The sequence below is a fragment of the Pristis pectinata genome, chromosome 7 (genome assembly GCF_009764475.1).
Source record: "Pristis pectinata isolate sPriPec2 chromosome 7, sPriPec2.1.pri, whole genome shotgun sequence".
In the NCBI taxonomy this organism is placed as follows: Eukaryota; Metazoa; Chordata; class Chondrichthyes; order Rhinopristiformes; family Pristidae; genus Pristis; species Pristis pectinata.
The window spans coordinates 18,474,759-18,495,215 of record NC_067411.1 but is presented as its reverse complement, the minus strand read 5'-3'; the positions used below and the strand labels follow the sequence as shown (position 1 = coordinate 18,495,215).

Genomic DNA, 20,457 nt, shown 5'->3' with positions numbered 1-20,457 from the left:
GTAAATAAAATGTTGTGGTATACAGTGACTGTGGATTTTCAAGACAATGGAATACATCTTAACCCTCATCACCAGTGTGCTAATCTGGCAGTTTATGCAACCCACCCATTATTCATTCCAATGACGATATAGATGTACAAACTGCATTCCTTGAAAGATTTAGCATGCCCTGAATATTAACTAGTATTTCCAACCAATAATATGCACATGCACACAGATGGCTCTGTACTGACTCATGGTTTGTTTATGTATAAATGTGCATATATGGGGATGGGTTGTTGATGAAAGGTGCATGTTGAAAGCCCACCCACAAGGTTGGTACATCAAACCCCGAGGGCTAAAAGGTAAACACAGCAGCAGGAAAAGGCTCTATAGCTTATCAAACCCCATGGTAATATAAGCATGCAGCTCAGCTTTGAGCTATTGTTGATATTATACCCACCCTATAGCAACAGCAACAGCAGTAGCAACAGCGCTAAGGGATGAGTCACCACAACATACACTGTTGCTGGATTACAGATTTATTCAATACACCACTATCATTAAATACAAGCAAATTTGGGGAAAGGGTAACCAAAGAGGGACCATAAATGTCAGACTTGCTGCTCATTCCTTGCTCTCTTGCATTTTCCACTGCTCAAGTACTACGGAAGGTAGTGTCACAAAACGCAATCTGTAGGGACTCTTTAATGTGATGTTTTTTCAAATAGAAAGTGTTTTCTTTTCTTTTTTTAAGATACCACCAGAAGTAACAAACTTTCCATTAAGTACAGTTCAATGGGCACAGATCTCCCTTTTGTATTTTCTTCCAATTTCCATTAAATGCAACCTTGACCTGATTGATTGTTGGCAGCTTATTTGAAGATACATAGCATTAAGCATGTGCACTCACCTTGCTCATCCCCCTCCACAGACATCACTGGATAGTGATCAGAAGTGGGGCTTGATTATTCCCCTCCTCTAACCTGAAGGATTTCAAGCTAATTATAGCTGGCAGTCTGTCATCAAGACACCAGGAATCAATCCAAGAACTTCTTGGTCAGTATTCAGTTACTTACTGGATAAACCCAAATGAACTTTGCGAGGACAGGGGCAGGATGGTGGCTGAGGAGTGCAATCTTCAAATGTGGCATATCCAAGATGACCGCATGTTTGAGCAGAGAGCAGTTTTAAGTGTTGTGAGTAATTTCAGATAGATGTTAATAGCTTTCAAGTTAGCTTTAAATTATTGGATTTACGATGAGTAGATATGAGAGGAATGGCAGATTCAATACCTGAGACAGAAATTACACTTTGCCCAAAAAGATTTTAAGTTTAGGGACAACTGAATTGTTCCAGGTGCTAATTTTCAAAGTCAGCAAACCAAATGAATAATCCTCAGCAATGTTATATTGCCTCGGACATTATGTTGCAATTGTACAAGTCATTGGTGAGGCTGCACTTGGAGTACTGTGTACAAGTTTGGTCACCCTGTCATATGAAAAACGTGGTTAAACTGGAAAGGGTGCAGAAAAGATTTACGAGGATGTTGCTAGGACAAGAGGGCCTGAGTTACAGGGAGAGGGTGGCCAGGTTAGGTCTTTATTCCTTGGAACATAGGAGAATGAGGGGCGACCTTATAGAAATGTATAAAATTATGAGAGGTACAGATAAAGTGGATGGTAACAGTCATTTCTCCAGGGTAGGGGAGTCCAAAGCTAGGGGGCATAGATTTAGGATGAGAGGGAAAGATTTAAAAGGGACCTGAGGGGCAACTTTTTCACACAGAGGGTTGTGAGTACATGCAATGAGATGCTAGAGGAAGTGGTTGAGGCAGGTACAATAGTATCATTTAAGAAGCACTTGGATAAGTACATGGAGGGGTGGGGCTTAGAGGGATATGGGCCGAACGCAGCAAATTGAAACTAGCCAGGTGGGCACCATGGTCACCATGGACTGGTTGGGCTGAAGGGCCTGTATCCATGCTGTATTGTTCAATGATTCTAATATGTATAAGTAAGGCAGGCATCACTTTCTTTGTCATTTGAATTGAAGAATGGAGCCAGGATTCCATCCACAAACTATTCCACTCAGTTCTGTATGGTTATGTATGCCACAGGTTTAAAAAGGACAGATTATTTGAACCTCTATATCTCATTACAATCTATTTGACAGGATCACAAGGATCACTTTCTCTACTGAGTTCTTCTTTTCTTTCCTATTTATCCCAATTTTTGTAACATGGGAATTTTACAATAGAATAAAAAGGGCATTTATCAGGGTCCACCTGTTAATTCTCCTTGTATCTTGCCTCTCCAAAATTGCTTCCTCCTACCCTGAGAGTGTGGATACGTACTGAATTGGAATTGGAATTGGTTTATTATTGTCACTTGTTCCAAGGTACAGTGAAAAACTTGTCTTGCACACGGTTCATACAGATCAATTCATAACACAGTGCATTGAGGTAGTACAAGGTAAAACAATACAGAATGCAGAGTGAAGTTGTCTAAATACGTCGCTTAAGTGGCATTCAACCTCATATGTATGGTATCCAATTGTCTTCATCTGAAGCCTACTTCTAGTATACTTTGGAATACCAGTCAAAAACATAAGCACTAACTGACATGGCACCTCCACACTAAAACAGCACAGAAGTTATTTTTTCTTCTGGAAAGGCATTTGCCCAGCAGTCAGTTCATTATCCAACATTCACAGCATGGCAGTGGATTCATCGTGTGAAGAGGAGCAGAAGTGATGTGTAACATGTGACAAGGATGTTTCCATTAGTAGGAGAGTTGAGGATCCGAGGGCTCAGCATCAGAATAAAGGGAAACTCTTTTAGAACTGAGATGAGGAGGAATTTTTTCAGCCACGATTAACTGCCTCATCACCAAATCACATGCAACTGATTGGGGATAAATTCCCAGGGCCCAATGAGATCTATGCCAGGTTGCTATGGGAAACAAGGGAGGAGATAACTGAAGCCCGGATGAAGATTTTTGCATCTTCATTAGCCACAGGAGGGGTATCAGAAGACTGGAGGATAGCCAATGTTATTCCTTTATTTAAGAAGGGCAGCAAGGAACATTGTGTGCCGTTCTAGTTGCCACATTATGGGAAGGATCTGATTGTGCTGGAGAGAGCGCAGAGGATATTCACCAAACTGTTGCCTAGATTGGAAGATTTTAGTTATGGGGAGAGATTGGGTAGACTTGGCTTCTTTCCCCTGGAGTGAAGGAGGCTGAAGGGTGACCTGATAAAAGTGTATAAGATTAAGAGAGGCATAGATATGGTAGATATTCAAAATCCTTTTCTCGTGGTTGGGGTATCAGAAACAAGAGGGCATGGGTTTAAGTTGAGAGGTAGTTTATAAATGGAGTATGAGGAGTAGGTTTTTTTTTACATAGAGAATGGTTGATATCTGGAATGCAATGTCAGAGGAGGTGGTGGAATTAGAAAGAATTACCATGTTTAAGAGGCATTTAGGCAGACACGTAAATAGCCAAAACATAAAAGGATACAGAGCTAGTGCGAGCAAATGTAAATAGGCATAAAGGCCAGCATGGACGTAGTAGGCTGAAGGGCCGTTTCCATGCTGTACAACTCAATGAATCTACGACTCTATGATTGTGGCAATAAGGAGCTTTAATAAAACTGAAATTGGGTGTGGATCAGGAGAGAGACTCTCTGAAGTCGTACCTGCATTAAGAAAGACAGCTGTGGTTGCTGGAGACCAATCACTGCAGAGGCATAAAATCTCTACAAGGTTCCCTCAAGGTAGCAACCCAGGCACAGCTACCTTTAGCTGTTTCCTCAATGATCTTGAGTTATGTATTGATTCAGTGTTCACTTCATTCACAATTTTTAAGATAATGAAGCAGTCCACATTCATGTGCATCAACATATAGAAAACCTCTTGGCTTAGGTTGATAAGTGACAAGAAATAATCTATCTACACAAGAGATAAACAATGACTTTCTATAGCAAGAGCCCAGCTACTTACCCTCAACATTCAATGTTTTTTGTTCCTTTTGAAATGACACTGAGTTACAGATTAACAGAGCGTGACTTGGTGTGGCAAATAATGTATTTGGTGTCTCTGTATCGGAATTGACTCCTCACAGAAAACTTTGATAACGGATTCCCATTTCTGTTTCCGAAACATTGCAAATGATGTATTCTTATTTCGGTGAAGACAGACATTGTGCATCTATCACCAATGGTTGGGGAGCAGAGCAAAGTGCAATTTCACCAGGAAGCAAACAATTCTATTACCTGTAAACTAAAGGATCCTCTTCCTCTGTGAATAACAATTCACTTTATGGAATGTAATGTAGGAATTTTATTACTAACTGGAGACTCTTAAAACACATTTACACAGACCATCTGAAGAAACAGAAACTGATGGTATTTGAAGTAACCAGGGCTCTTTCTTAATTTTGCTCAGTAGCTTTCTGTAAACAATTGTAAAACATTCTTGGCTATTTTTATATTTCACCTTAAATAGTTTTTGGTTCAATACTAAATATATTAAATACAAAATATCTCTTCTGGACAGTGCAAGAGACCAGTGCATCTTCACCAAACAAAAAATGAAACATATTTTAGTATAATACAAGTGTTCAAATCAAATTTGCATTCCTTTTGCCTTTGATTTTCTTCCCCCAACCCTTCCAAAATATTTTTTTACTCTCCAGTGTGATACAGTTCCACTACATCAGCTACTACTTCACTTGGAGGATTATTATACATTTCCGAGTGAGAATCAGGAAGCAATTCCATTGCACACAAAATGAGATTAATACTGCATTCACTGATGTCCACACATGCTTGATTTCAGCAGTGTTTGCTGCACAGATGGACCATTATCTCCCACCTTAATCCAGGGTAGCTGAACTGGACCACAGCACTCTTAATTGGCCCTTCTGTTCTGTGCTGCTCATTGTCATCCACCAGATAAAGCTCACTGAGTTACTGGAGGAGTTCTAAGTGTGTTTGTAGATAAATTGGCAACAGTTCTATGCACTGCCTCATTGGATTAGGTTTAACTCTCTTCCTCAGCCAGTGAGTTGAGAAAAGTGTCACGTACAGTTGTAAAGTCTTTGAATGTAAATGTTTATGCCACAATATGAAAGATATAATTGCAGTTTTACCAGAGACAACTCTGTTTCACTAATTGGCTACACATTGCATCATGCTCTGCTATTACGACATATGCCTCACGCTTTACATATTAGCTCCATCTCAGCACATGATAATGAATGGGGCTTTTCATAAACTTTTACAAAGGCACATAACAATACAATGCCAAACAAATTCAAAAATTATCCCCCACACTCATATAAGAACAAAAGAGTCATGGAGTTATAAAGCACGGAAACAGGCCCTTCAGCCCAACTCACCAATGCCGACCAAGAAACAGAAGGTCAGTCAGTGCCTCGAGCCTATTCCATTATTCAATACAATTGTGGCTGATCCATTCTTGGCAAAACCATTTTCCCACTGTCTCCCCATAACATCTGATATCCTTCTAGTTTAAATGTCTGTCGGTCCATGTCATGAATGTATTCGATAACTTCACCTCCATAGTTCTTTGGGATAGAGAATTCCAAAGATTCACGACTTGCTGAGAAAAGAAATTCCCCTTCATCTCAGTCTTAAATAGACAACCCTTTATTCTGCAATAACAGCCCCTCTAGGGAAACTGTCCTCTAAGTATCTACCCTGACAACCTACATCAAAATCTTACACATTTCAGAAAAATGAAAGGTAATATCACCTTTCCTTCTTCTATACTCCATTGACTATATCAATGTTTCTTCATACATCATCCTCTACATCCCAGGAATAAACCCAGTGAATCTTCTCTGCATTGACTCCAATGGAAGCACATCCTTCCCTAAATATGGAGACCAAAACTGTATGCAGTACTCTATGTGCAGTCGTATCAGTGGCCTGTAAAGTTGCATCAAAGGCTCACGATTTTTATACTCCACACTACCCCTTATAGTAAAGGCCGACATTACATTAGTCTTCCAAACCACATACTGAAGACTATTTGCCATAGACACTAATAAGCAGATGCAGTAAATTATAATAATGACAGAAAACAATCACTTTAAACTATCTGGCTGCAAGAGGAGGAGGCAGAGACACTCACAATATTTAAGAAATGTCCAGACTGGCACTTGAATCACTAAGGCATTAAAAAGTTACAGCACAAGTGCTAGAAAATGGGATTAATATGGATGGGCATGGTAATCAGCATGGTCATGTTGGGTCAATGGGCCTACTTCTGTTCTGCATGATTCTCTCACTATGACTCTAAGAACAGCTTTCATATATACGTATATGGCGAGTTTAGCCTGGCAAAAAACATATCAAGTCATTTAACAGGGGCATTCTCAATAAAAATCGATACTGAGTCTCATATATTAGGGCAAAAGAGGGAAGTTTATAAAGACTGTCTTCTTTAGAAAGAATTCCAGAGCTTAGATCTTTGACAGCTGAAAGCACAGTACTGGTGAGGAAATAAATACGAGGTTGAGCAGGTCAGAGTAACAGGAGCCCAGATGTACGAAGATAACATTGGAAGGCGGGGGCAAGTTGATAGAGAAATGTAGAAGCAAGTCAAGAGCTATAAACACTTACCAGAATTAATCGATATGGATAGTTTACAGATGCATTTAACTGTAAGAGAAATACAGCAATCCGAAAAAAGGGCATGCTTTGGGAGGATTACTGACATGATTTATGCATTGTTCTAATACAGACAGAATTTCTCCACACTGCATTAGTTGACTCCAGTGTCTAAGGATCTGCTTTCCTGAATCTGGCATTTTGAAATAAAATCTGTCTTCAGGAAATTTCCAAGCTTATGAATGAATCAAAATTGGAAGAATGGAGAAGATCACAACAGGCTGCGTGAAGACATAAGTAGGCTGGCAGAATGGGCAGGCAAGTGGCAGATGAAACGTAATAGGGAGAAATGTGACACAATACATTTTGGCAGAAAGTGGGATGTGAGACAATATGGACTAAATGGCATCGATCTAACTCATGTGCAGGAATAGAAGGACTTTGGGAGATGTGTGCATAAGCTTTGAAAGTATTAGGGCATGTTGAGAGGGCAATTAGGTAACATATGGGATCCTGTGTCTCATTAATACAAGTACGGAAAGCAAAAGAGGGGAACTACACTGAACCATAATAAATCTCAGGTTAGGCCACAATTGGATATTACATCCAATCCTGGTCACCACACCTTAAGAAAGATATGAGGATCCAGGCGAGAGTGTAGGAATGGTTCCAGGGATAAGATGAAGCTTTTAGCTAAGATTTTAATCAGAATCAGAATCAGGACTATTATCATTGATATACGTCGTGAAATTTGTTGTTTTGTGGCAGCAGTACAGTGCAAGACATAAAGACATAAAAATTACTATAAGTTACAAAGATAAATATAGCGCAAAAGAGGAATAATGAGGTAGTGTTCATGGGTTCATGGACCTTTCAGAAATCTGATGGCAGAGGGGAAGAAGCTGTTCCTGAAACATTGAGTGTGGGTCTTCAGGCTCCTGTACCTCCTCCCTGATGGTAGTAACATGAAGAGGGCATGTCGTGAATGGTGAGAGTCCTTAATGGCACCTTCTTCAGGCACTGTCTCTTGAAGATGTCAAGCAGGCAAATGGCATTAGCTCAGGTCAACAACTTGGTCGGCATGTATGAGTTGGGTCAAAGGGCCTGTTTGTGTGCTCTATAATTCTATAGGAAACTTGCTTATTTCCCCATTGAACAAAGGAAGTTGAGAGGAGATCGGACAGAGGTGTGCATGATCATGGTCAGAGATAGGGTAAATTGAGGGAAGCTGTTTCTCCCATTAGTAGATAGTTCAAGGACCAGGATACGTACATACAAGATATGGTCAAAAGCTCATAGAGCTGATGCCTCTCAGAGCCAGAAACCTGGGCTCAATTCTGACCTCTGGTGCTGTCTGTGTGGAGTGTTCCAGTTTCCTCTCACATCCTAAAGATGTATGGAGCTAAAAATAAACTGCTGGAGGAACTCAACGGCTCAAGCAACATCCATGGAGGCAAAGGGGTGGTCAAAGTTTTGGGTCCTGATGCAGGTTCTCAATCCGAAACATTGACCATCCTTTGCCTCCGCAGATGCTGACTGACCCGCTGAGTTCCTCCAGCAGTTTGTTATTTGCTCCAGATTCCAGCATCTGCAGTCTCTTGTGCCTCTGAAGATATGTGGATTGGTAGATAAATTAGTCACAATAAATTGCCCCTAGTGTGCAGGTGAGTGGAAGCATTTGGTGGGATGGTGGGGCGGGGGGGTGGGGAGCAGAAGGGAGGAAAGGAGTAGGGTTGAGGAGAAAGATAGGAAAATAAAGCGGAATTAGTGTAAATGGGTGGTTGATGGTCAGTGCAGATTTGATGGGCTGAATAGCCTGTTTCTGTGCAGCACCTCTCCGTATAGGGGAGGTGCGAAGATAAACACTTTCACACACAGTTGGAATGATCTAAACTAATTACTTGTAAGGCTGATGTAAAAAGAGACATTCAGGAATTTCTAAAGGCAATTGGATAGGCACTAAAGAAAATAACTACAGGAAAAGGGCAAGAAAATGGGGCTGAATGGACTGAATTGCTCAACGCAGAGTTAGAACGATCACATTTGAATAAATTGACTTCTTCTGTGACATTACCATTCTATGATTTCATGATAATTATATAAAATAATTCAAAATTCACATTTTGTTATTTTCAGAAGTTTTTCACGTAATGGACAGAAATCTGTTGGAATATTATTGGCTGATTTCCATTTTGGTCCAGTGACTGGATGAGTTAGACCAAAGGGTCTTTTTCTATGCTGTTTAACTCCATGACAATACTTTGCAAGGCTCTTATACACTGGTAGCATGTTTGTGCAGTAGGGTTGGATGTTTGTGAGAAGGTAAGAATAGGGCAGCTAGTTGCATTTTGAAAGGGTCAATTCTGTCTTATTTAGAGGTTTAGCTGGGTTTTCCATTCGTAAGACATCTGCTTTTCTTAACATTCCACAGGGCTCGCTGTAGCACATACCTTCCAGGCTGAGCGTGAGCACAAGCAAACTGCTCTCACATCATTTCAAATTCCCACTGGCAATCCAGGCGTGAAGAGCAGTTGAGGACAACATTCTTCTTCAAGCCTATGTTCAAATTTCTCCATTGCCTCAACCCTCTCCATCTCTGTAACCTCCTCCTTAAAACACATTACTTTGATCAAACTCTCCTAACAGCTTCCTCTTTGACTCACTGTCTGATGGTGTTTCTGTGAGACTCCTTTCAACATTGTTCCTTATTAAAGGTATTATAGAAATCCACGCTGTTGGTGTGATTGTCCTTCTCTTCTTCCGCTGTTGTAAAGCAGTTGTCCTCCTTCATGTATCCCCAAAACATCACAGATGATATTGGATGAGAAACCACCCAAACACTATACAACCATATGTGTCTCCCTGGCCCTATGCTCATCTCTGGAGCATCTGGAAAATAAAGACACCTACGTTAGACTGTTGTCTATTGACTACAGTTCTGCCTTCAATATTATAATTCCAAGCAAACTCATCACCAAACTCTGAGAGCTGGGACTCAACACCTCCCTTTGCAACTGGATCCTTGGCTTCCTAATCAACAGACTGCAGTCAGTAAGGATAGGCAGCAACATCTCCAGCACGATTATTCTCGACACTGGTCTTCCACAAGGCTGCATCCTCAGCACTCTACTCTACTCCCGATACACTCATGACTGCTTGGCTAGATTCTGCTCTAACTCCACCTACAAGTTTGCAGATGATACCACCATAGTGGACCGTATCGCAAATAACGATGAGTTGGAATACAGGAAGGAGACAGAGAACTTAGTAACATGGTGTCATAACAACAACCCTTCTCTCAACGTCAGCAAAACAAAAGAGTTGCCATTGACTTCAGGAAGGGGGGTGGTGAGCATACTCCTGTTTACAGCAACAGTGCTTAGGTCAAGATGGTTGAGAGTTTCAAGTTCCCAGGAGTGAACATCACCTGTAACCTGCCCTAGTCCAACTACGTAGATGCCATGGAAAGAAAGTTCACCAGCACCTCTACTTCCTCAGGAGGCTAAAGAAATTTGGCATGTCCCCTTTGACCCTCACCAGTTTTTATCGAGGCATCATAGAAAGTATTCTATCTGAATGCATCAAGGCTTGGCATGGCAACTGCTCTGCCTGAGCCCGTAAGAAACTGCAGAGACTTGTGGACACAGCTCAGCACATCACAGAAACCAGTCTCCCCTCCATGGACTCTGTCTATACTTCTTGCTGCCTTGGTAAACAGCCAGCGTAATCAAAGACCCCACCTACCCGGGTCATTCTCTCTTCTCCCCTCTCCCATCAAACATAAGATACAAATGCCTGAAAGCACATACCACCAGGCTCAAGGACAGCTTCTATCCCACTGTTATGACTATTGAACGGTTCCCTAATAAGATAAGGTGGACTCTTGACCTGACAATGTACCTCATTATGACCTTGCACCTTATTGTCTACCTGCACTGCACTTTTTCTGTAGCCGTTACACTTTATTCTGTGTTCTATATTGTTTTACCTTGTACTACCTCAATGCACTGTGTAGTGAATTGATCTGTATGAATGGTATGCAAGACAAGTTTTTCACTGTACCTCAGTACAAGTGACAATAATAAACCAATTTACCACATTCACCCTCCTTAGGCAAATGCACCAGTGTTATATAAGTGACTGTGAGTTTGAATCCCTGACTAAGCCCTGTGCAATGTTCCTATCTAATAATGTAGCTTGTTCCATTCATTTATGATATGCAATGGCAATGCTCCTTTTCTTTCAATAGTTACTCCCACAATGTCTGACCCTTCCTTTTATGCACCTCTTCCGCAAGAGGTAATTTCCTTGCTAGCGCCATTTCCATATTTCCGTATCATTACTCCACCTGTACCTGCATCCTGTAGCAGAACAAGCTCACCCTGTGAGGAACTGCACTCAATGTTGTAGTGCTTTGGGCGATCCCTGCATCACTGTTGCTGTTAACTCCAATTATTTTGGTTTCTTATCTACATTACAGAATCAGTTAGTTTTACTTTCATGTAACTTTCAGTCTCTCAAAACATTTCAGCAGAGTGTGGATGAAAGCCTTGATGGTCCTTAGAAACCCGAGGTATATATCTTCTATAATTTTATTCATTTTGTATTTGTGTTGCTGGCAAGGTCAACACTTCATGCCCATTCCTAACTGTCCTTGAGAAGGTGAGACACCTTCTGGAATTGCTGTGCTCAGTAAGTTGAAGGTATTTCCACAGTGCTGCTGGCTAAGCCCAGAAAGTGAGAGTCCTCTAAAATGGGAAGAGTACCTGCAGGTTTATGTGGTCTTTTAAAATGGAATGTACCTTATCCAAACACAGTTCTGTAATACAGTATAAGTTCATAAGTCCTGCATATACTGTAAAATTCAATGAGGACTTTATCCTCAAACATTTTTGTAACATTACTCACTTATCTAAAGCCTCACACAATTTCTTAATATAAACAAATATTTCTGTCTCACACAGTTGTGTAATATGACCAATTACCTATTGCTCCAAAAGCTCAGGACAATGACCAGAAATCTCAGATTAATTCACTGAAGATACAGTATATACCTCGGATTTCTAAGGACTATCACAGCTTTCATCCACATTTGTTTGGGGGTTCTCAGTTATCTATTGAAGGGCCCCACTTCAACATAAAAGAAAATCAAGGTTCTTAAGGCAGTTCAGAACATCAGTTGTAAATATCCAATAAATGTTTTAAGTACCCACAGTCTGCAACAAGTCATATTTCAGTGTCACCAAGTTTCGCCAAACAACAGAGGATTTATCACTGTATGATATAGTAAGCCACACTGTTTATCCAGAACTACTTGGCAGCAGAGCTAGGAAAGATTCCTCCCCCCGCCAGATAATTCCAACCATTCTTTCACTTCACTGGAACTCTATCGCAAGCACTGCAGGCTGTATTGCTGATGAGTCAGGGGTTTCGTAGCTCTCTGAAAGGAAAAGGAACGCACTCTCAGCAGATTTCTCTCAATACTTACAACTGGTCCGTGAACTGCTCTTGTCTTTCCAGACATCATTGAGGCGCACATACTCGTCAATGGCCAGAGCTAATCTTTGCTCCTTCACATGGTAGAGTTCTTTCTGAGTGCTGAGAGCATCCTGAGCCACCATCAAATAATCCTTCAGCATCCGCTCCTGCTCTTTCCTCCATTGCGCCCGTGGGTCCTCTAACTGTGTGGTTTCTGAAAGGGAAAAATTCATGCTTTTTTTTTATTTCAGCAAGATTGGGTTTGGTGGGGTTGCACAAATTACTACTATTTCTATGAACTGAATTCACAATCTCTGAGTACAGGCAGTCCCTAGGTTATGCAAGGGTTCTGTTCCTGAGAACCATCCATAAGCTGATTTCCCCATTTAAGTCAGAAACATCCATTTTCTATAGTAACCCATATCACATCACTCTACATACACTTGCTGTAATTCTTTTATATCACTGAATAATCACACTAACACCACCCATAATTAAACAAGTGCAGTATATACTGTATCCAGTCATTAATGAATACCACAAATCATTTTATTATTATTATTACTAGCTTGAAAAATGCTTTAAAAATGCATGAGCGAATTTGTGTAAAGTTGGATTTCCATAAATCAGGTCATTTGTAACCCAGGAAGTTGATGAACGAAGTTAGAGCACACAGAATTGGAGGAAATATATATATCAACAGGGATTGAGAGCTGATATACAGATAGTGAAAAAAGAGCAGGAGTAAACTGGTCCTTCTAGGGTTGGCAGGTTGTGAGGCCAGTGGTGTACCACAGGGATCATTGCTTGAGCCCCAACTATTCATAACCTATTTTAATGATTTCACTGAGGGGATCAAATACAACATTTCCAGGGGATACTAAACTAGCTGAGTGAGTGAGCAACAATGTGGTTGATGGAGTATAACATGGAAAAATTAGTTACCTAATTTAGCAGAAAATAACATTCTCTACCAACATGGGCTGCATAGTCGCACAGCTAATACAGCCACTGCCTCACAGCGCCAGAGACCCAGTTCAATCCTGACCTTGGGTGCTGTCTGTGTGGAGTTTGCGTGCTCCCCATGATTTCTTCCAGGTGCTCCAGTTTCTTCCCACATCCCAAAGATGTGCAGGTTGATAGGTTAATTGGCCTCTGTTTATTGCCCTAGAGTGTGGGTGAGTGGTGTAATTGGGGGATGGGGGGTGCCGGGGGGGGGGAGGGGGAAGGGGAAGTTGATGAGAATGAGGGCAGAATAAAAAATGGGATTAATGTAGGATTAGTGTAAATGGATGGTTGATGGTCGGCACGGACTCCGTGTATCCGTGCTATATCTCTCTATGACATCACTTTGCCCAATGTTCATTCAACAGTGGCACCCAAGAACCAAGCATTGAGAGATGCAAAACAGCAGCTCCCAATTCCAATCTTCCCAACTCTCTCCCACCTGCCTCTTCCCAGACATTACTCATCTGCGAACTTTTGGAAATGGCATCAAACAAGCAGCTTTTCATTTTACACTGTGGTCACATCAACCTTGGATGGACGATCTGCTCTGGCAGTTTTATCTTGTGGGTTAAACAAGATCTTTCATGTCTCTAATTCAGAAGAAACTTCTCTATCCAAAGACGGACCAGAAGGCAGATCTTGCTTCTACAGGGAATAGTTGAGATGACTAGGGTGGCGGAACCTAATACAGGAGGGGGAAAGGAATAGAATGAAATGTTGCAGGATAGGAGAAGACTCATGTGGATTATCAACAGTAGCACCAAACAGGTGGGCTGAATGACCGGTCTCTCAGCTCTGAGTTCTACTTAGTTCTATGTAACACATCTGAGGATCTGTCTATCCTCAAACTTTATCCCACACAACACAACATTGATATAATGAGAAACTGGATAGGCTGGGTTTGTTTTCTTTGGAGTGAAGCAGGCTGAGGGGGCATCTGATAGAGGTATACAAAATTATGAGGGGCATAGAGAAGGCAGAAAGTAGTAAACATTTTCCCATGGCACAGGTGTTTATAACAGAGGGCATAGATTTAAGATAAGGAGCAAGAGATTCAGGGGAGGATTTTTTTCATCCAGTGGGTGGTTGATGTTTGGAATGAGAAGGTGGTGGAAGCAGAGATTTTCAACATTTTAGTAAGATCTAAATGAGCACTTGAATTGCCAAGGCATATTCAGACCAAGTGCTGGCAACTGGGACCAGTATAGATGGGTACTTGATGGGATTGCCCAAACTGCTTGTTTCTGTGCTGTATAACTCCGTGACTCTAATGATACAATGAACAATTTTATTCCCCTCTCTTTGCTGCCAATGTTTCTCTCCATAGCACTGAGTCCTCAGCGGGTCCAATCCCATGGCTGAATTTCACCTTCCATTCCATTAGTAAAATATTATCCATCATATGTGAGTGCTACCAAGGTGTGAGCTATGAGGGTTGTCATGCAATCTAGCCTACACATGCACACAGATGCACTTCCTTGTGAAAAGGAGTTGAAGAATCATCATTTGTTTTTTCCTTAATGTAGGCCACTGATTCCTCCTACTGAGATCACTTAACTGTACTCAGTCAGAGAGGCACAACCTGGCAATTTCTTAATCTGTATGGCTCAGTTCCTAAACAATTTAATTAGTTTAGCCCTCAGGGGAACTAGAGGGTTTAATCCCAGACATAAGGACTCACAATGGTCACAACCCACCAATCACAGTTCAGTAGTCATCAGGTCAGACAAGTCTAGTCGTGTTAAAATCTGCACATTTCACATATGAAACGATGTCTCCTGGTAAAATGGGAAAGAGTAGGCATATCAAATGTTCAGCCATTTTATGTAACAACCATGTAACTAGACACTATCTGAACTCATTCAATCCAGATTTTAAACAAAAGATCAATATTAAAAATTAACCATTGTAAATCTGAACTTAAAACAGAAAATATGAAGAAGAAAATTTCCTTGAAACGTATTGCTGTGTCTAATAACATGCAAGAATGTGCAGAAGCAGTTCTTCATCCTTAGCAGTGGCTTTTGCATGCATCCTGTACAAATGTGGGAGCTTCAATCAACTGTAGGGCTGTAGCACTTGCCTTCTTTTTACAAAACTGTGTTTTCTCTCTTAAAGTAAAATGTTTTAACTACTGATTAAAAATACAACCAATTTGGCTCAGAATACGGAAAGAATCTATCCTGAAATCAACTCTGCATTTTGCAGAGTCATGAAATTTTATTTGTGTGCCCAATTTAACTTAATAACTTCTATTTACAAAGACACTCAAAGGTCCCTAGGATTGGCTCTGTGCGGTTGAACATTATGGCTTTCAATTAAAAATGGCAGAAAAGCGTCTATATGCCAACTCTCATGGCAAATTGAACTGTTCACTCTTAATTGTTTAATCAAAACTCTCTTCGTCTTTTCCTTCCTCCAGGGTGTTTCTGGTCTCTGTTAATCAAACTTTGTTCTTTATTAGTTTTCCTTGACAGTATAGTAATAAGGGAGGCAGCAATCAAAGGATCATTATCCTGATCATTCATGAGATATGTTTCCGTTTAATATGCAAATCCCACAATATACTGAATCAGTGCCATATCCCATACCATGTCTTGCTCCCATCGCCCAGTCAATACTGACCCAGATCAGCTTCCAGAACCCACCCCCATGTTTAAATCTTTCCACGGCATATTGTCTGCATCCAACTTTGAATTCAGTTCTTCTCACTACAGCTTCATTTGTCATTCTTGTTGCCCCACTATGTTTTCAAACACTTGGGCCATTCCTGTACATTCCTAAACTCCTCCTCTTTTCCTTCTTCTGTAAACCCCACTACTTTGGCTAACCTTGCTCCCCCTCCATACATTAGAAAAAGAAGCAGGAGTAGGCCGTCCAACTCCTCAAGTCTGCTCTGCCATCCATCGGATCACAACTGATCAGACCTTTGGTCTCAATGCAGTCACTTTCTGGCCTGTGCTGAGTTAGTTGGTCCAAGTTAACGGACAGGGAGGGGGAAAAACAATCATTGAGGAAGAGAATTTGTCCTTGGTCACTAACATTAGATGTGTGAAAGAGCATCAATCACTGACTGCATTCAACTCCTCCCGTCTGGTTCCATTAAATCCAAACATACACAATTAGTGGCAGAAAGGAAAACAACCAGAGATGATGTATCTAACCAGCTGCCAATGAGGTGAACAGGGATCAGTGTGCTGGAGTAGGTTAGGTTTCATTCTCCTGTGCCTAATATGCGTGTCACTTCACAAATCAGAGACAGGATTTTTTTTTGCTTTTTGTTCTTTCACACTGGATGTGGATATTTCTTGCAAAGGCCCCATTTTATGGCCATGCCTAATTGACCTTTGAAGAGCAGTCCTCTTAAACCACTGCATCATTCTGTGCTTTGCATGTACACCCACAAGATTACAAGACTGACTGAGTAATGAAGAGCCAATGAAGATGGTCAGTGCATGTTTGCCTGTCATTACTGCACTGACAGTGCCACACTTTGTCCTAGTCCAACCATGACTCGACTTCACAGTTCTCATCCTGGTTTTCAATTCCTTCCATAGCCTCATCCCACCCTCTCTTTGTTACTCCTTCAGCCCTACAGACCTCCTGATCTTAGATCTCCTCCAGTTTCGGCCTTTGCCCATCCAGGACTGGCTTTCTGCTGCCTAGGCCCCAAGTTCTGGAATCCCCTCCTTAAGCCTCTCCTTCTCTCTCCAGTCCAGATGAAGGGTCTCAGCCGAAAACATTGACTGCCCATTTCCCTCAACAGATGCTGTCTGACCCACTGAGGACCTCCAGCAATTTGTTTTTTGCTCCTTAAACCCTCCTGCTTTTGATCTTAATATTGATTTGCATAGATTGATGTTATATCTGCTCAATCAACCTCCTCTTTGGGACATTTTACTACAATGAAGATACATATAAGTGCAAATTGTTTTTGAGCGGTGTCCCCGGGCAGTGACTGCCCAGATGTTCTCAGTTTCACTCAGCTTGAATGGAAATGCATCCCCTTCACCTTTCTGATGGTGATCCAAGCCACAGTAATGTAATGTAACTCCGTAAAATTGTTGTAGTTTGTTTTCCCTGACCTGATAGAGGTACACAAAGTTATTAGGGGGATGGATTGGCTAGATAGTAAGAATCTTTTTCCCACAGTGGGGCTGTTCAAAACAAGAGGGCATAAGGTGAGAGGGAGGAGACTTAGAGGGGATCTGAGGGGAACTATTTTCATGCAGAGAGTGGTTGAAATATGGAACAAGCTGCCTAAGGAGGTAGTGGAGGCAGGTGCTCTCATAACATTTAATAATTTAATAGAGACAAATATTTGAATTGCCAGCATAGAAGGCTATGGACCAAATGTAGGTAAATGGTACTGGTATAGATAAGTACAATGGTTAGCATGGACATGGTGGGCTGAAGGGCCTGTTGTTGTACTGTACTACTCTGACGCAGTTACGCAGTTACAATGTGTGCCCACCCAGTTTATAGCACACAGTATTCAGATCCAGTTAGAGTTCCCACTTAGAGCCTGTGCAATACTGCAGACATCTTTCAATTTCCAGTAATAATTCAACTGAATAGTGGTTAGCCATACTCCCCTGATACCAATATCGTGCCTCAGAGCCCTGATTAGTGCCAAGAGGAAGAGGCGGAACGTTTTACTTTGAAATCTGACAGGGAGTTGCTAATGCCCTAGTTCCTGTGATTGTCCTGAAAATTAACAATGAATGAATAACTTGGAGGCAATGTGCAAATGATTTCGCAGGAACTAGGAACACATTAGATCACTCTGCTTCTCAGTACTTTTTCAAGAGTACGTGAGAGACAGGATGCAGTTAATGTCGTGCGCACACAATGATGAAATCAGATTCAAGAGGAATGAAAGCGGGGGAAGGGGTGAGTGGAGTCGAGAGAGGGTACATGATTCATGATTCTAATCTCCCTATGACTGGCAAAAATTGCACAATCTTAACTCTTTTGCCACAGGTCAATTTGCAAGCTAACTTTTACTGATTTGCTTTGAAGTAATGTAAAATGTACTTTAACTTGTAGGATTCAATTAGCACTTCCACAGTCCAATTGTTGCAACAAAGCACTGAGAACATTACAAGCTTTTCTTGTAATTGGTTTTTACCTCTCTCTCTCAAAAGATGTCCCTGCTGAGGTACAATTCTATGGGCCCCTGTATCTTGGTGCCAATTCTTCAGATGCAAGTTCTGATATTGAGAGCCCACTGATTATAGAACATAGAACAGTACAGCATAGAACAGGGCCTTCAGCCCACAATGTTGTGCCGATATAGCTATCCTTTCCTACCTACAGAATGCCCATATCCCTCTATTTTCCTCTCATTCATGTGCCCATCCAAGCCCCTCTTAAAAAACCCCAATGGTATTGTATAATTTTTCCCCCTTGTGGCCAATGCAATATAATACTATCTTTACTGTTGTCTATTCTGGTTTATTTTGCATCTTCAGCTAATATGTGTTGTAAAGTTTTCACTCCACTGTCATATGTTGCCACATGTGGCTTCACAGCCAATGTCTGATCCTGTTCTCACACAAAGTGCACACTGGAGCAATTCTGCTGGTTAGGGCATCACCAAAGCTCCCTTGGATGGACCAGTTGCCACACCCAACTGAGGACATATCTGATCTTAAAAAGCTCAGCAAGTTTCCACACTGCACATTGGAACATGATATTTAGAGACATGCAATGTTTAGCATGAAATTTTGGGCCAGTCTCACTACTTTATTCAGAGCTGTATGCTTGAAAGCCAATTTCTTTTGGGAGTGGAGTGCAATCCTGACCATTTCTGCTTTTAATTGCACCATTCTGGAAACTTGACTAGGTGCTTCCAGCCACCAATCACCTGCATCAGAGGCTTGGCCAATTACACCTTAACCCGTGCTGGGGACATAGGGCACTCCTGTCTTTGGGCACTGCCAGGACAAACATGTTTTAATAATGCTAATCTGAGCTAGGATGCCATTATAATGTCCCATTTTTTTTACCTCTTCAAGCTACCCAGGACACCAACATCCCCATACAACGAACTTGCCCCCAATCTCCCTGCACTATTGATCCAGACCCCAACTACCAAACTCCCCAACACCTTGACCACTCACTCAGACTTCGTGCCCAACACTGCAACCATCCAATTCCTCAGCAAAATTCTCTTCTACCTCCATCTAGAGGTTCCATCCAGAACTGTTGGCACATCCCCCAGGTACGAGAATGATCTCAGATGTAGGTGTCCACAATACCGCAATGTATTGTGCACAATACGGCAATGCAGTGTAAACAAGTTTTGCAATAACTTATTCCCATTTTATAGAAATGTATGCTTTCATGTTAAATCTGGAAAGCACATTACAGGATTAATAATTCAAAGAGGGTTTTGGGCTTTCATTGTCAAATTCCAAGCTACTGTCGGGGTTGAGGACAATATGACACTGTTCAGATGATAAGATAAACATCCACTAATTGCTGTGCAATCACTTGACAGACTGGATTCCTCATTAGCAAAAATATCAGAACTTCTTGTATTAAAATATGATTCCTTAATGCATTTTTTCAGTGGACAAACAAAACAGCTTTTGGGAAAAATACAGGGAAAATACCAAGTGGCGAGGAAAAAATACATCATGACCTCAGATTCCAGATAACCATGTGGATGAACCATTCATCTCACTGCCTCTGATGCTCACTGCTGCTCTGACAGCAGATTGTAAAGGCCAGCAAGGTTCCTGGCTCATTATCCAATCTATGTGAAGTTAATTAATGAAAACTAAGGATGCAGCTGGCATGCTGAAATCAGCTTAGCTCCCCTACATACCACTCTGTCCACTGAGTCTCTAAACCCCTGCCAGGATCTGAGCTGTGGTCCTGTTGACACTTGGATGCTTCCCCAGTGAAGGAATATTCACAAGTGCCATCTCAAATATCAGATGTTAAGCTGAGGTTCTGCTGATTCAGATGGAAGAAAAGGATCCCATGGAACATTTGAAGATGGCAGGGGTCAAAATGTATTCTTCAATCCACCGACAAAGGCAAATGGCTGATACTGGTGCTTTGTGCGATCTTGCTCTGTGCAGATTAACTGCCGAGCTTGTACCTGAGAATTCCTCGCCTGCTAAACATTTTAGGATGTTCTCAGGAAGTGATGAAATGCAGTTTAAGTACCAAGGCACCCTTTCACTTTCTTACGAGTGATCTTAGTGCCCTGCAGTGGGAAGAAAAAAGAAATCACCCACGACTCCCTTTTCCTACCCATCCAGTAGGGGTGGTGGGTGAGGACACAATTAAATTCCCAATTATACTGACAATGGAGGCTATTCTGCCCATTAGGTCCAC

The 20,457-nt window shown here is 41.4% G+C and overlaps 1 protein-coding gene across 3 annotated transcripts in view; it reads right to left on the bottom strand.

The window, feature by feature from the left end:
* The window catches only part of LOC127572682 (protein WWC2-like), a 217,135-nt gene that overhangs the window by 70,820 nt on the left and 125,858 nt on the right, over positions 1–20,457 (bottom strand). For all 3 annotated transcript variants that reach the window (XM_052020193.1, XM_052020192.1, XM_052020194.1), the window contains one exon: positions 12,107–12,310. In XM_052020193.1, the coding sequence (XP_051876153.1) occupies positions 12,107–12,310 (204 nt within the window). The remainder of the gene's footprint in view (positions 1–12,106; positions 12,311–20,457) is intronic.